This window comes from Scyliorhinus torazame, chromosome 13 (genome assembly GCF_047496885.1).
Source record: "Scyliorhinus torazame isolate Kashiwa2021f chromosome 13, sScyTor2.1, whole genome shotgun sequence".
NCBI classification, from domain to species: domain Eukaryota; kingdom Metazoa; phylum Chordata; class Chondrichthyes; order Carcharhiniformes; family Scyliorhinidae; genus Scyliorhinus; species Scyliorhinus torazame.
The window spans coordinates 101,550,206-101,566,273 of record NC_092719.1 but is presented as its reverse complement, the minus strand read 5'-3'; the positions used below and the strand labels follow the sequence as shown (position 1 = coordinate 101,566,273).

At 49.8% G+C, this 16,068-nt stretch overlaps 1 protein-coding gene across 3 annotated transcripts in view; it reads left to right on the top strand.

Moving 5' to 3' along the window:
- Positions 1 to 16,068, top strand: part of ift122 (intraflagellar transport 122 homolog (Chlamydomonas)) — a 459,699-nt gene that overhangs the window by 235,246 nt on the left and 208,385 nt on the right. For all 3 annotated transcript variants that reach the window (XM_072472002.1, XM_072472003.1, XM_072472001.1), the window contains exons 13-15: positions 5,956 to 6,120; positions 7,231 to 7,428; positions 9,377 to 9,517. In XM_072472002.1, the coding sequence (XP_072328103.1) occupies positions 5,956 to 6,120; positions 7,231 to 7,428; positions 9,377 to 9,517 (504 nt within the window). The remainder of the gene's footprint in view (positions 1 to 5,955; positions 6,121 to 7,230; positions 7,429 to 9,376; positions 9,518 to 16,068) is intronic.

Genomic DNA, 16,068 nt, shown 5'->3' with positions numbered 1-16,068 from the left:
CTGAAAGATCTCCTTTAATTTGGTTAATAGTGAAGGTATTTGCAGAATTCTCTTGACAATGGAGGTTGAAACTCTTCAGCCAGGGTTTCCTTCCTTCTAAATTGGTAGAGCTTTGGCATGGCTCAGACAGTGTATGAATAATACTGACTGTATGGTTATCACAGCATCATTACAGCACAGCGGGAGGCTACTCGGCCCATCATGTCTACACCCTCACTCCGAATGAACAGTTCACCTAGTTCCTCCCGCATTCACCCAATAACCCTGCACATTCTTCGTTTTCAGATAATCTAATTCCCTCTTAAATGCTTCATACGAACCTGCATCCATCACACTCTCAGGCAGTTCATTCCAGACCTTAACCACTTGATTTGTGAACATGTTACTCCTCATTTCTCCATTACTTCTTTTGGCAATCATCTTAAATTTCGCCCACTTGTTCCCAATCGTTACACCAATGGGGATAGGTTTTCCCAATCTATTCTGTCTTCCTTATTACTGTTGTTGTACGTGTAAAACCTCAGGTATTTTTGACCCGTTTACTTATTCAAAGGTTTTACCTAAGGTGTCTTTATTTACGAGGAAACAAATCACAAACGCAAGTTCAAAATTCATCAATATTTACTAACACAATTAATAATAATAATCGCGTATTGTCACAAGTACGCTTCAATGAAGTTACTGTGAAAAGCCCCTAGTCACCACATTCCGGCACCTGTTCGGGGAGGCCGGTATGGGAATTGAACCCGCGCTGCTGGCCTTGTTCTGCATCACAAGCCAGCTGTTTAGCCCCTCCAATTAACCCTTGTATTACCTACAAAATATTAGAGGTACCCAAGATCGGTGTACACTACCCCTAAAGGTGGCTTGGTAGGCTATTGATCTGATCGCTGGAATTCCTCTGGTCCGTCTTCACAAAGCTTGTTCTCGCTGGCAGTCTCTTCCTTGCTTCCTTCTGGTCTGGTCAAGATTTGGTCTGGGCTGATCTGATCTTCACTTCTCTGATCTGGTCAATTTTAATCGGGCCTAAATCTAGGCCTTGCTAGGTTACTACAATATCATTCTTGAAATCATGCAGTATTTTATCTAATCCCTTCCAACTTTCCCATCAAATTTTGTTTGGTTTGCTTTGGCATTGAATGATGATTTTAAGACAGATTTTAAATAGACACCAGCTGTAGAACAAAAATATTGCCAGTTTCAATGATATACGTCAAGGTATTTGGTTTCTGAGGTACCCTCAATAATGACGCTTAGAATGTAAACGGTAAAGAAGGCTTTAATAGACTAAGAACTATGCTAGAGCTGAGACATGTGCTAACTGCTGCACAGCCCACAAGGCAGCCCCTTATATATGGCTCACAGATGGGTGGAGCCAAAGGCGGAGTCCCCAGGGTTCCAAGCCCGGTCTTAAAGGGGACATCACCTTACATGATGAGAAGGCAGTAACCGTTCATCACATTCACCCCCTGTTTAAAAAAGAGTCCGGCGGGGGTGAAGTGGCATCATAGGTCCATCCGTCTCGGTGGCCGGATCGTCCTCATTGACCTCCTCAGTTCGGGCGGTGGTGCGGCGGGCACGGACGTCCCGGTTGAGGGTACATCCGGGAGCACAGCGGTTGGAGCTTCGGTCCGGGTCGGGGCAGGGGGACTAGGCAGGGCCGGGGGTAGTGGTGCCGGCGCCGGCGGGGTGTGTAAAGGGGGGCGCGCGTTAGGTGCTCACCAACCGGAAGGGGGTGTGTTGTAGGGGGCGCCGGGTCCTGCTGGGGAGCGGCGCGGGAAGGGCGTCTAGTGGGGGATCCAGCGGGTGCCAGATCCCGGAGGGAAACCGTATCTTGCCTGCCGACGGGTACTCAACGTAGGCGTAACTGGGGTTGGTGTGGAGCAGTCGGATAATTTCAACCAGGGGGTCCGTTTTATGGCTCCTCGTGTGCCTCCGGAGAAGAACAGGTCCCGGAGCCATCAGCCAAGGTGGAAGCGAGACCCCGGAGGTAGACTTCCTGGGGAAGACAAACAATCGGTTGTGAGGGGTCTCATTCGTGGCCGTGCAGAGGAGTGACCTAATGGAGTGTAGGGCATCGGGTAGGACCTACTGCCAGCGCGTAGTTGGGAGACTTCTCGACCGCAGGGCCAGAAGGTCAGCCTTCCACGCTGTCGCGTTCTCCCTCTCCACTTGCCCGTTTCCCCGCGGGTTATAACTGGTCGTTCTGCTCGAGGCGATGCCTTTGCTGAGCAGATACTGACGCAGTTCATCGCTCATGAACGATGTACCCCGGTCGCTGTGGATATAAGCGGGGAAACCGAACAGAGTGAAGATGCTGTGCAGTGCCTTAATCACGGTGGCTGAGGTCATGTCGGGGCAGGGAATGGCAAATGGGAAACGGGAGAACTCATCGATAACGGTGAGGAAATAGGCATAACGATTGGTGGACGGGAGGGGCCCCTTGAAGTCCACGCTCAGTCGCTCAAAGGGACCCGAGGCCTTCACGAGCCGAACCTTGTCTGGCCGGTAGAAGTGCGGTTTGCACTCCGCACAGATCTGGCAGGCCCTGACCATGGCCTTGACTTCCTTGGTTGAGTAAGGTAGGTTGCGGGACTTGATAAACTGGACGAGCCGGGTAACCCCCGGGTGGCAGAGGTCATTGTGGATGGCATGCAGGCGGTCGTCCTGCACATTGGCACATGTGCCGTGGGACAGGGCATCTGGAGGCTCGTTGAGCTCCCCTGGACGATACTTGATATCGTACGTGTAGGTGGCGAGTTCGATCCTCCACATCAAAATTTTATCATTTTTTATTTTGCCCCGTTGAGTGTTATCGAACATATAGGCGACTGACCGTTGGTCGGTGACGAGGGTAAACCTCCTACCGGCGAGGTAGTGTCTCCAGCGCCGCACAGCCTCCACAATGGCTTGTGCCTCCTTTTCGACTGCAGAGTGTCGAACCTTGGAGGTGGTGAGGGTTCGGGAGAAGAACGCTACTGGTCTGCTTGCCTGATTGAGGGTAGCAGCCAGGGCGATGTCTGATGCATCGCTCTCTACCTGGAAAGGAATGGTTTCGTCCACCGTGTGCATTGCAGCCTTGATGATGTCAGCCTTGATGCGGTTGAAGGCCAATTGAGCCTCAGCCGAGAGGGGAAAAATGGTGGTCTTTAGGAGTGGGTGGGCTTTGTCCGCATACTTGGGGACCCACTGGGCGTAATAAGAGAAAAGCCCCAAGCACCGTTTGAGGGCCTTGAGGCTGCGGGGGAGAGGGAGTTCCTTAAGGGGGCGCATGCGGTCGGGGTCGGGACCTAGGACCCCGTCTTCCACGACATAGCCGAGGATGGCTAGCCGGGTGGTGTGGAAAACGCATTTTTCCTCGTTATAGGTCAGGTTAAGGGCTCGGGCGGTCTGGAGGAACATTTCGAGGTTAGCGTCATGGTCTTGCTGGTCATGGCCGCAGATGGTGACATTGTCCAAGTACGGGTATGTAGCCCGCAAACCGTACTGGTCCACCATTTGGTCCATCGCCCTTTGAAAGGCGGAGACCCCATTTGTGACACCAAAGGGGACCCTGAGGAAGTGGAAGAGCCGGCCGGCTGCTTCGAAGGCAGTATAGGGGCGGTCTTTTGGTCTGATGGGGAGCTGGTGGTAGGCGGATTTGAGGTCGACCGTGGAAAACACTCTGTATTGGGCGATCCGATTTACCATTTCCGCGATGCGAGGAAGGGGGTACGCATCAAGCTACGTGAATCGGTTTATGGTCTGGCTATAATCCACGACCATCCGTTTCTTCTCCCCGGACCGGACTACCACCACTTGCGCTCTCCAAGGGCTGTTGCTAGCCTCGATGACCCCCTCGCCCAGTAAACGTTGGACCTCTGACTTGATAAAAGTCATATCTTGGGCACTGTAGCACCGGCTCCTGGTGGCGACTGGCTTACAGTCGGGAGTGCGGTTCGCGAATAGCGAGAGGGGTGCGACTTTCAGTGTCGCAAGGCAGCATACCGTGAGGGGGGGCAAGGGTCCGCCGAACTTCAGTGTCAGGCTTCGGTGGCTGCACTGGAAATCCAGTCCGAGCAGCGGGGGGCACAGAGGTGAGGGAGGATATAAAATTTGAAACGGGTGTATTTGGCGCCCTGGATCGAGAGATCCGCAATACAGTACCCCTTGATTTGTACCGAATGGGACCTAGATGCGAGGGCTATGGTTTGGGATGCGGGATGGGTGCGTAGGGAGCAGCGCCTTACCGTTTCAGGATGGATAAAGATCTCCGTGCTCCCGGAGTCGAAGAGGCATGCAGTGTCATGCCCGTTGACCTGGACCTGCATCATAGAGTTCTGTAGGTGTTTTGGCTGAGTTTATTCGAGGGTGATCGCACCCACTCGCGGGTAGTCCGAGTCCTCAGCCGAGTCGGACTCGTAAAATGGCCTCCGCCATCGGTCGCACGTGTTGGGTCGAGAAGATGGCCGCCGACAAGATGGCCGCTCCCATGATTCGCACAAGGCTGATGACGCGTCAGAAGGGGGCGTGTTGGGTCGGTGCGCAGCCGCATTGCGAGGCCTGCGGGCCTGAGAGCCTGATTTTCGGGCCGGCTGTTCTTTGTTTTTCTGGCCCCTGGGTCTGGCCAGGCAGACCCTCGCAAAATGCCCCTTCTTCCCGCAGTCGCTGCAGATCGCGGAGCGGGCTGGGCAGCGTGGGCGTGGATGCTGGCCCTTTCCGCAGAAGTAGCACGGTGTGCCCCCATGGTGAGTGGGTCGCCGCGTGGCGCAGGCCTGTAATACGGCTGGGTCTGAGGAAGTCCGGGGGGGGCTCGCAGAGTCCGCGGGGTACATACCCAAGTTATGTCGGGCCACCTCCAGCGAGGAGGCGAGCGTTAGAGTGTCCTGGAGGTCTTTTGCCCCGTTTTCGATCAGCCGCTGCCGGATGTAGGTCGAGCGGATGCCGGACACGAAAGCGTCTCTGATGTGCAGGTTCATATGGACTTCCCCTGTCACATCCTGATGGTTACAGTCCCTGGCAAGTGCGGTGAGTTTCTCGACGAATTTGTCTAGCGATTGCCCCGAGCGCTGCTGGCAGGTAGAGAGCAGATGCCTGGCGTGTACCTCGTTGATGGGTTTGACAAACCGCTTGCGGAGTAACTCAACCGCGTCTTCATAAGTCGTCGCCTTTTCGAGCGTGGCGGAGATTCTGTGACTCACCCGGGTGTGGAGTAGGCCCAGCTTGCATGGCCCCAGGATGGGAATCTCTGCAGAGTCCAGGTAGGCCTCGAAGCACCGCAGCCAGTATTTAAACATTTCCTTTGCCTCCGGTGTCCGTGCTTCCAGATTGAGCTTCTCTGGTTTTAGGCCTGCGTCCACCCTGATCTAGTTTAGTCTATTAAATTGAGGTACCCTCAATAATGACGCTTAGAGTGTAAACGGTAAAGAAGGATTTAATAGACTAAGAACTATGCTAGAGCTGAGACATGTGCTAACTGCTGCACAGCCCACAAGGCAGCCCCTTATATATGGCTCACAGATGGGCGGAGCCAGAGGCGGAGTCCCCAGGGTTCCAAGCCCAGTCTTAAAGGGGACATCACCTTACATGATGACAAGGCAGTAACCGTTCATCACAGTTTCCCAAGAAACAACAAAAATCTCAGCAAGTTCTTGCATTGTGTAAAGGATTAATTCAAGTGGCGTAATGGTTTATGTTGTTAATCAGTGAACTGGACTGAAGCTGCCTCAACATATTTTACCTGGATTTTATTCCAAAGCTCTTGACTGGATTCTCAGCAACAATCCCAGAAGTGTAAGGATATGTGTCCTTACCACTGCCACACATTTTGAGGAAAAAAAAAGAATATACATAAACTGTTTCAGAAAGGAATTACTTCATGTTTACCACATGTAAGGTTATTATATTGAAATGAATCACAAATCAAGCTGATATTTTTAAAAAGTAAATGTATATCTGTTTGCTTATCCATTGTAGATTCTGAAAATATTTGTTGACAACCCATTTGCCATTGTGCTTCTTAAGCAAACCACATCTGTACGCTGTTTAGACATGAGTACATCACGTAACAAACTGGCTGTGGTGGATGAACACAACACTTGTCTGGTATATGACATCAGTACCAAAGAACTCCTTTTCCAGGTATGTTGGGTGCAGTCAGAGTGTAAATATTCTGTGAAGAAGTCCCTTTTATCGTAGAATTTAAAAGTAATACAACAATTAATCTTTCTGATAGTGCTTGCCGTTAATATTCATTTTTAGACTGATAATAGGAGCAGTATTGCTCTCCATGCAGCTCAACTCTAGATCTATTTATTCACTCACGTCCTCAGCAACGTCCAGCTGCTCGTAGAACCTTAAATGTTAGAAAGAAGCTAAATGTTAGAAAGAAGGGCAGCACGGTAGCACAGTGGATAGCATTGTGGCTTCACAGCGCCAGGGTCCCAGGTTCAATTCCTCGCTGGGTCACTGTCTGTGTGGAGTCTGCACGTTCTCCCCGTGTCTGCGTGGGTTTCCTCCGGGTGCTCCGGTTTCCTCCCACAGTCCAAAGACGTGCAGGTTAGGTGGATCGGCCATGATAAATTGCCCTTAATGTCCAAAAAGGTTAGGAGGGATTATTGGGTTATGGGGATAGGGTGGAAGTGAGGGCTTAAGTGGGTCGGTGCAGACTCGATGGGCCGAATGGCCTCCTTCTGCACTGTATGTTCTATGTTCTATGTTCTAACACCAGCCAGCACTTATTTAATATTAAGATCTTAAAGGCAGTACAGAGAATGTTAAAAAGTTTAGAAAGTTGGCTTTTGCTCAAGGTGCAATTACTCTGCAACTGGTGCAAAGCTGAATTTGTGCTCGAACTCTCACATCCAACACAAAATTTCAATTTCACACTGGTTTGCCTGCAGTTTAAACTTTGATTCTTGCAAACCAAATATTGAAATTGTGCTATAACATTGAGCTTGGAACACACCCTATTTTGAATCGAGTTTTAATTCTGCAAATTTGATGGAGGTGGGATTAGGAAAGGTGGCAATTTTGACAATTTCTTTTGTTAGATATGGTTATGAGTCAGTCTGCCAATGATCCATTGCTGAAATTTAAGTTAGAAGTTCAGTGGAGAAGTTATTGCCATTAATTGCTCATGCTGCAGTGCTGGTGGTAATAGATAAGTGTCATAATTGTTGTAAAATGGTATTTTCGTAAATTAATACTGATTAACCTATCAAACATTCCTCCTCTCATTGTCTTCTGTAGGAGCCAAATGCAAACAGTGTGGCTTGGAACACCCAGTGTGAAGATATGCTTTGTTTTTCTGGCGGAGGTTTTCTCAACATCAAAGCCAATAATTTTCCAGTGCACCAGCAGAAGCTCCAGGGCTTTGTGGTGGGATATAATGGCTCCAAAATCTTCTGCTTGCATGTGTATGCTATGTCTGCAGTCGAGGTCCCACAGGTATGCCTGATTGTACAGACTGATGCATGTCCGAGCAGGGGATGATGATCAGTGGGAATAAAGTTTTGGTGATGCTTTAATGAATAAATTAAGTATGTTTGTCCCAGGTTCGATTCCTGCTTGGGTCACTGTCTGTGTGGAGTCTGCATGGTCGCCCCATGTCTGCTTGGGTTTCCTCCGAGTGCTCCGGTTTCCTCCCACAAGACCTGAAAGACGTGCTTATTAGGTAAATTGGACATTCTGAATTCTCCCTCAGTGTACCCGAACAGGCGCCGTAGTTTGGAGACTGGGGAATTGTCACAGTAACTTCATTGCAGTGTTAATATAAGCCTACTTGTGACACTAATACAATTATTATTATTACTGAGACCAGAGGTGTCTCTGGTTATAGTTAGCTAAGCTCAGCCAGGGCAGCAGCTGGAGCTTTTCAGCTGACTTCAGCACCATTGAGTTCAGAACATTATCATCCAGGGTCCCATTGCTAATAACTATTCAATGATGCTGAAAATGCATGCAATATAGAGATAGAATTGTAAATAAATGCTGGAAATACTCATGCTCAGGCAGCATCTGTGGAGGAGAAACATTATTTATGTTTCAGGTGAATAACTTTGCACCATAACTGGGAAAGGTTAAAGATGCAATAGGTTTTGAGTAAGGGGTGGGTGGGACAAGGACAAAAGGGAGGTCTTAGGGCACCATGGAAGGAGCGGTCCTTTCAGAATGCTGAAAGAGAGGGGAGGCGAAGATGTGTTTGGTGGTGACATCGTTGACCTGAAATGTTAACTCTTTTTATCTCTCCACAGTTGCTGACTGACCTGTGGATAATTCCAGCATTTTCTATTTTGTTTCAGACTTACATCATACCCAGTATTCTGCTTTTAGTGACAGAATTGTGCTGGGTTGTTGTTTCCTCTGTGTTGTCTTCAGTCACTTTCTGTCTAGCTCAGCATAAAGCAGCAGCAGGCAAGTTATGGGAGAGCTGCTGATGACCATGATCCTGCCCTAGTAATGGAAAGCAACATCACAAGAAAAGTCGCAAAACAATGGGTTTCTTTTAAACCTCGGAGTTTTGGTATTTTGAATGGGTGGTTAAACAGCGGGTTACTAATCAATTGAAATTTTGTCCCAATTAAGCTCAGATCCTGTAATATTCATTAATATAATCTGTGGGTTTAGAGGAAAGCTGCCGTTAATTGAAGGCTTTTACTGTTCACAGAGCCGTAATGGCAAGAGCGAGAGCAGGATGTCTGCCTGCTTTCTTCATGGAACATTCTAGTTATGGTGTATAAAGTAGGATAAAACATTTGATGTCATTTGTTTTTAATATTCGGGTGGGAGACTGGGCACGACATTGGCTCAAATCTATCTCAAGCCAATTGGAATGAAAGTTAACAATGCCTGCGTCTTGAGATTTTCATTTCAAATGATTTTGGACAGCCTCAGACCAATTCCTGAGAGGCAGGGGTCTGTCACACAAAACGGCCCTTAGTTTACCACAATTGGTGCTAAACTGGCAAGCTCCCAATAAGATGGCCAATGACAGAAAATGATGCAGTTGAAAGAATTATTTTCTGAATTGAGGCTAAGACCTATTGCTGGGGAAGAGCAGAGAGCTTTCCCTTGTATTTAAGTGCCTAACCGTCTCTGCTAGTACTTGATAAAGTGTTCCATTCCCCATCACCACAAATACAGAAATTCACATAAAACCGTTAAAACTGCTTTAGTTGGTAGCATTGTTAGAACATGACCAAAGAAAAAGGTGTAGCTCCATCCTATATCACAGAAATCTACCACCTAATGATTCATCCTAAGTGTGTACTTCAAGGGTTATCTCTTTCATCCCAGATTAGAAGATAGGAGGTTGCTAATTTGAAAAGAAAAACAAATGGAAAATTGTTCTATTTGACTGAATCAAAATTAACAGGCAATTTTTTTTTTTAACAAGTCTGCACCCATGTACCAGTACTTGGAAAAGAAAATGTATAAGGAAGCCTATCAAATTGCTTGCTTAGGAGTAACAGAGAACGACTGGAGGGACCTGGCGATAGAGGCCTTGGAAGGGATGGATTTCGACACTGCTAAAAAGGTATCAGTAGCTCATACACTCCTCCATATTTACGTCGATAGGCAGAGGAAGATGACAGCTTCTTAAAGAAACATATCAAATGAGTGCATGCTAGCGGACAAAGGAGACCTTAACCTGATGAATTCAAGTGATGGAGGCATGGTCTCAGTTGCTGCACGGTCCCTTAATATCAGGACACTTCATTTATTTGATTGATTTATTGTCACATGTACCGAAGTACAGCGAAAAATATTATTCTACGACCGAGGGAACGTACACAGTACGTACATAGTATACAAAAAGAATAATCAACAAAGCAAGTACATGAGCAAGAGTAGCACACGGTGTTGTGAATAGTACCTATCAGGGAAGAGATCAGTCCGAGGGAGAGTCGTTGAGTCTAGTAGCTGTGGGGAAGAAGCTGTTCCTACGTCTGGATGTGCGGGTCTTCAGACTTCTGTATCTTCTGCCGGATGGAAGAGTCTGGAAGAGGGCAAAGCCTGGGTGGGAGGGGTCTCTGACAATGCTGTCTGCCTTCCTGAGGCAGCGGGAGGTGTAGACAGATTCCATGTGGGGGTGGCAAACTTGTGTGATGTGTTGGACTGCAGTTTCTTGCGATCTTGGGCTGAGCAGTTGCCTTACCAAGCTGTGATGCAACCGGATAGGGTGCTCTCTATGGCACATCTGTAGAAGTTTGTGAGAGTCGATGCAGACATGCCAAATTTCTTTAGCTTCCTTAGGAAGTAGAGACGTTGTTGGGTTTTCTTGACTTCCATCAACGTGAGTGGATGAGTGGACCAGGACAGATTGTTGGTGACAGTGACCGCAGGAACTTAAAGTTATCAACCATCTCCACTTCGGAGCCATTTATGTGTGTCATACTAGGCTTCCTGAACTCGATGATCAGCTCCTTGGTTTTGCTGACATTTAAAGAGAGGTTGTTTTTGGTACACCATGCAACCAAGTCATCTATCTCCCTTCTGTAGTCTGACTCGTTGTTTGAGATACGACTCGTAGTTGTTTGAGATACGACTCACCACTGTCGTATCATCTGCAAACTTATAGATCGAATTGGAGTTAAATCTTGCCGCACAGTCATATGTGTATAGGGTGCACAGTAGAGGACTGAGCACGCATCCTTGCAGGGCCCCGGTGTTGAGGACTATTGTGGAGGAGGTGCTGTTACCTATCCTGACAGATTGCAGTCTGTTGGTGCGGAAGACAAGGATCCAGCTGCTGAGGGAGGAGTCAAGTCCAAGATTACAGAGTTTGGTTATTAGTCTTGGCGATATAATGGTATTGAAGGTGGAGTTGTAGTCTATGAGCAGCAGTCTGACGTAGGTGTCCTTGTTGTCGAGGTGTTCGAGTGTTGATTGTAGGGCCAGGAAGATAGTATCTGCTGTGGACCGGTTGCGGCGATAGGCTAACTGCAATGGATCGAGACTGTCTGGGAGGCTGGCGTTGATCCGTCACATAACTAGCCACTCAAAGCATTTCATGATAACAGATGTCAGGGTCACCGGTCAGTAGTCGTTGAGGCACGCTACCTTGTTCCTCTTTGGTATTGGTATTATGGTGCTCTTGAAGGAGGTGGGAACCTCGGAGCGGAGAAGTGAAGTTTTGAAGATGTCTGCGAATACACTCGCCAGCTGGTCAGCGCAGGCTCTGACTGCTCACCCAAGGACTCTTCTGAGGCTGTAAAAGTGGGTGTGGGTGTGTCCAGGGCTGTTGGGGCGGGTGGCACTGATGTATTGGCTGACTGGTCAAAGCGGGCATAGAACTCATTCAAGTTCATTGGCGAGGAATGCTCCAGACCCAGAGATTCTGCCTGGCCTTGCTTTGTAGCCCGTAATCTCATGTAAGTCCCGCCATAGACAGCGTGGGTTTGTGTCGTTGGCCTGGGACTCTGGTTTGGTCCAGTATTGTCTTTTGGCATCCCTGATGACTTTACGTATGTCGTTCCTGGATTTCTTATATAGGTCAGGGTTGTCAGACTTGAACGCCTCCGTCCGGGAATTCAGCAGGGAGTGAATCCTTCGGTTAAGCCTGGGTTGGGGAACACCCGTATTGTCGTCTTTGGTGCACGATTCCGACACACTTACTGATTAAGTCTGTGACAGTGGTTGCGTACTTGTCCAGCATAGCTGCTGCGGCCTTGAAAATGGACCAGGGAGAGGGTGGAGTGTCTGACATTGAGGGACAGGGAGAGGGTGAGTGTCTGACATTGAGGGACAGGGAGAGGGTGAGTGTCTGACATTGAGGGACAGGGAGCGTGTGAGTGTCTGACATTGAGGGAGAGGGTGAGTGTGACATTGAGGGACAGGGAGAGGGTGAGTGTCTGACATTGAGGGACAGGGAGTGGGTGAGTGTCTCACATTGAGGGACAGGGAGAGAGTGTCTGACATTGAGGGACAGGGAGAGGGTGAGTGTCTGACATTGAGGGACAGGGAGTGAGTGTCTCACATTGAGGGACTGGGAGAGGGAGAGTGTCTGACATTGAGGGACAGGGAGAGGGTGAGTGTCTCACATTGAGGGACAGGGAGAGGGGGAGTGTCTCACATTGAGGAACAGGGAGAGGGTGAGTATCTGACATTAAGGGAGAGGGTGAGTGTCTGACATTGAGGGCCAGGGAGAGGGTGAGTATCAGACACTGAGGGACAGATAGAGGGTGAGTGTCTGACATTGAGGGACAGGGAGAGGGTGAGTGTCTGACATTGAGGGACAGGGAGTGGGTGAGTGTCTCACATTGAGGGACTGGGAGAGGGAGAGTGTCTGACACTGAGGGACAGGGAGAGGGTGAGTGTCTCACATTGAGGGACAGGGAGAGGGGGAGTGTCTCACATTGAGGAACAGGGAGAGGGTGAGTATCTGACATTGAGGGAAAGGGAGAGGGGGAGTGTCTGACATTGAGGGAAAGGGAGAGGGTGAGTGTCTGACATTGAGGGACAGGGAGAGGGGGAGTGTCTGACATTGAGGGAAAGGGAGAGGGGGAGTGTCTGACATTGAGGGAAAGGGAGAGGGTGAGTGTCTGACATTGAGGGACAGGGAGGGGGGGAGTGTCTGACATTGAGGGAAAGGAAGAGAGTGAGTGTCTGACATTGAGGGACCGGGAGTGGGTGAGTGTCTCACATTGAGGGACAGAGAGGGGGTGAGTCTCTGACATTGAGGGACAGGGAGAGGGTGAATGTCTGACATTGAGGGAAAGTGAGAGGGTGAGTGTCTGACACTGAGGGACAGGAAGCCGGAGCACCCGGAGGAAACACGGGAAGGACTTGCAGACTCCGCGCAGACAGTGACCCAGCAGGGAATCGAACCTGGGACCCTGGCGCAGTGAAGCCACAGTGCTATCCACTTGTGCTACCGTGCTGCCCAGGGATGAGCAGTGAAATCAGTTCTTACGCAGAGCAGTAAATGCCTTGTGTTTGATCTGTGCTTGTGCAACGCAGATTCTCGTTTGTCACATGATCAGCACAATAAGGACTAACTCGACAATCACAATCTTGGTGTTGCAGAGACAAAGGATAAGCTGGCAGCCTGATACCCACATGGATAAAATTGCTCATCTTACTCTGCAATAGCAGATCGGAAAAATGTGGGTCAAATATCACCCGTTTTTTCTACTTCATGGCACCACTTTGTGGACTGGTCCATTTTCAAGGCCGCGGCAGCTATGCTGGACAAGTACGCAACCACTGTCACAGACTTCATCAGTAAGTGTGTCGAGCATCGTGCACCAAAGAAGACAATACGGGTGTTCCCCAACCCAGGCTTAACCGAAGGATTCACTCCCTGCTGAATTCCCGGACGGAGGCATTCAAGTCTGACGACCCTGACCTATATAAGAAATACAGGAACGACATACGTAAAGTCATCAGGGATGCCAAAAGACAATACCGGACCAAACCAGAGTCCCAGGCCAACGACACAAACCCACGCTGTCTATGGCGGGACTTACATGAGATTACGGGCGACAAAGCAAGGCCAGGCAGAATCTCTGGGTCTGGAGCATTCCTCGCCAATGAACTTGAATGAGCTCTATGCCCGCTTTGAACAGTCAGGCAATACATCAGTGCCACCCGCCCCAACAGCCCTGGACACACCCACACCCACTATTACAGCCTCAGAAGTAAGAGCTGCCTTCTTGAAAGTGAAACCGCGGATAGCAACGTGCCCCAACAGAGTCCTTGAGTGAGCAGTCAGAGCCTGCGCTGACCAGCTGGCGAGTATTCGCAGACATCTTCAACACCTCACTTCTCCGCTCCGAGGTTCCCACCTCCTTCAAGAGCACCATAATACCAATACCAAAGAGGAACAAGGTAGCGTGCCTCAACGACTACTGACCGGTGACCCTGACATCTGTTATCATGAAATGCTTTGAGCGGCTAGTCATGAGATGGATCAACGCCAGCCTCCCAGACAGTCTCGATCCATTGCAGTTAGCCTATCGCCGCAACCGGTCCACAGCAGATACTATCTCCCTGGCCCTACAATCAACACTTGAACACCTCGACAACAAGGACACCTACGTCAGGGTGAGTGTCTGACATTGAGGGAGAGGGTGAGTGTCTGACACTGAGGGACAGGGAGAGGGTGTGTGTCTGACATTGAGGGAGAGGGTGAGTGTCTGACATTGAGGGACAGGGAGAGGGTGAGTGTCTCACATTGAGGGACAGGGAGAGGGTGAGTGTCTCACATTGAGGGGGAGGGGGAGTGTCTGACATAAAGGGAGAGGGTGAGTGTCTCACATTGAGGGACAGGGAGAGGGTGAGTGTCTCACATTGAGGGACAGGGAGAGGGTGAATGTCTGACACTGATGGAGAGGGTGAGTGTCTCACATTGAGGGTGAGTGTCTCACATTGAGGGAGAGGGAGAAGGTGAGTTTCTGACATTATGGGACAGGGCGAGGGTGAGTATCTCACATTGAGGGACACGGAGAGGGTGAGTATCCTACATTGAGGGATAGGGTGAGTGTGAGTGACATTGAGGGACAGGGAGAGGGTGAGTGACATTGAGGGACAGGGAGAGGGTGAGTGACATTGAGGGACAGGGAGAGGGTGAGTGACATTGAGGGACAGGAGAGGGTGAGTCTCTGACATTGAGCAAGAGATAGAGGGCGAATATCATGCGCTGAGGGACAGTGTGAGGGGAGTGTCAGGAAGGGTTGAGTGTCTGACACTGGAGGGACAGGGAGGGGCTGAGTATCCGACACTGGAGGAACAGGGAAGGGTTGAGGGTCTCACACTGGAGGGACAGGAAAGATCTAAGAGTCCGCCTCAGAAGGGACAAGGAGGGGCTGAGTGTCCGACACTGGAGGGACAGGGAGGGGCTGAGTGTCCGACACTGGAGGAACAGGGAGAGGCTGAGTGTCTGACAGTGGAGGGACAGGGAGCGGCTGAGTGTCCGACACTGGAGGGACAGGGAGGGGCTGAGTGTCTAACACTGGAGGGACAGGGAGTGAGTGAGTGTCCGACACTGAGGGACAGGGAGGGGCTGAGTGTCTCACATTGAAGGGACAGGGAGGGGCTGAGTGTCAGACACTGGAGGGACAGGGAGTGAGTGAGTGTCCGACACTGAGGGACAGGGAGGGACTGAGTGTCTCACATTGAAGGGACAGGGAGGGGCTGAGTGTCTGACACTGGAGGGGCTGAGTGTCCGACACTGGAGGGACAGGGAGTGAGTGAGTGTCCGACACTGAAGGACAGGGAGGGGCTGAATGTCCAACACTGGAGGGACAGGGAGTGAGTGAGTGTCCGACACTGAGGGACAGGGAGGGGCTGAGTGTCTGACACTGGAGGGACAGGGAGAGGATGTGTATCTCGCACTAAGGGAGAGGGTGAGTATCTGACACCGAATTCCATGGATGAGGGTGAGTGTCCTAAATTGAGGGACAGGGAGAAGGTGAGTGTCCAACGCTGAGGGTAAGATAGGGGGTGAGTGCCTCGCCTTGAGTGATAGGAAGAGGGAGGGTGTCTGACATGAGGGACAGAGGGAGGGTGAGTATCCGACACTGAGGGACAGGGAGAGGGTCAGTGTCTGACATTGAGGGACAGGGAGGAGGCGAGTGTCCTACACTGACAGACGGGGCTGGAGGTGTTGGGTTACTAACAGTGTGTTGAAGGAAGATTCGGAGAACGCAGGCAAATGTTGACGGGAAATGGAAACTGAACGATAAATGTTGTGAGATCTATTTGCTCATCTGGGTAGTAAATAGCAACCAAGAATAATTTGCCCGAATAGTCAATTTAAGCATTGATCAGTCTTACAGTGATCACTTTGTACATTTTTATTGAAATATCAATGCACAAGATTTGGAAATAATCGTGACCGTAGTTTAAATTTATTATGCTGAACTTCTGATTAAAGTTTGAATTGGTTCATTATGGAGTTTACTATTTCGAGCCTTACATGGGAAAACTGCAGCAAATCTGCTTTTTGTGGATGTGGAGCTGGCATCACCAGTGCAGATAAACAGGGTGAAGAGCCTTTCCTAAGTTCTTATCTTACCCATTCGGGCTGAGCACTGATCTCATAAGAAATGGGAGTTGGAGGAGGCCATTCAGCCCCACAAGCCC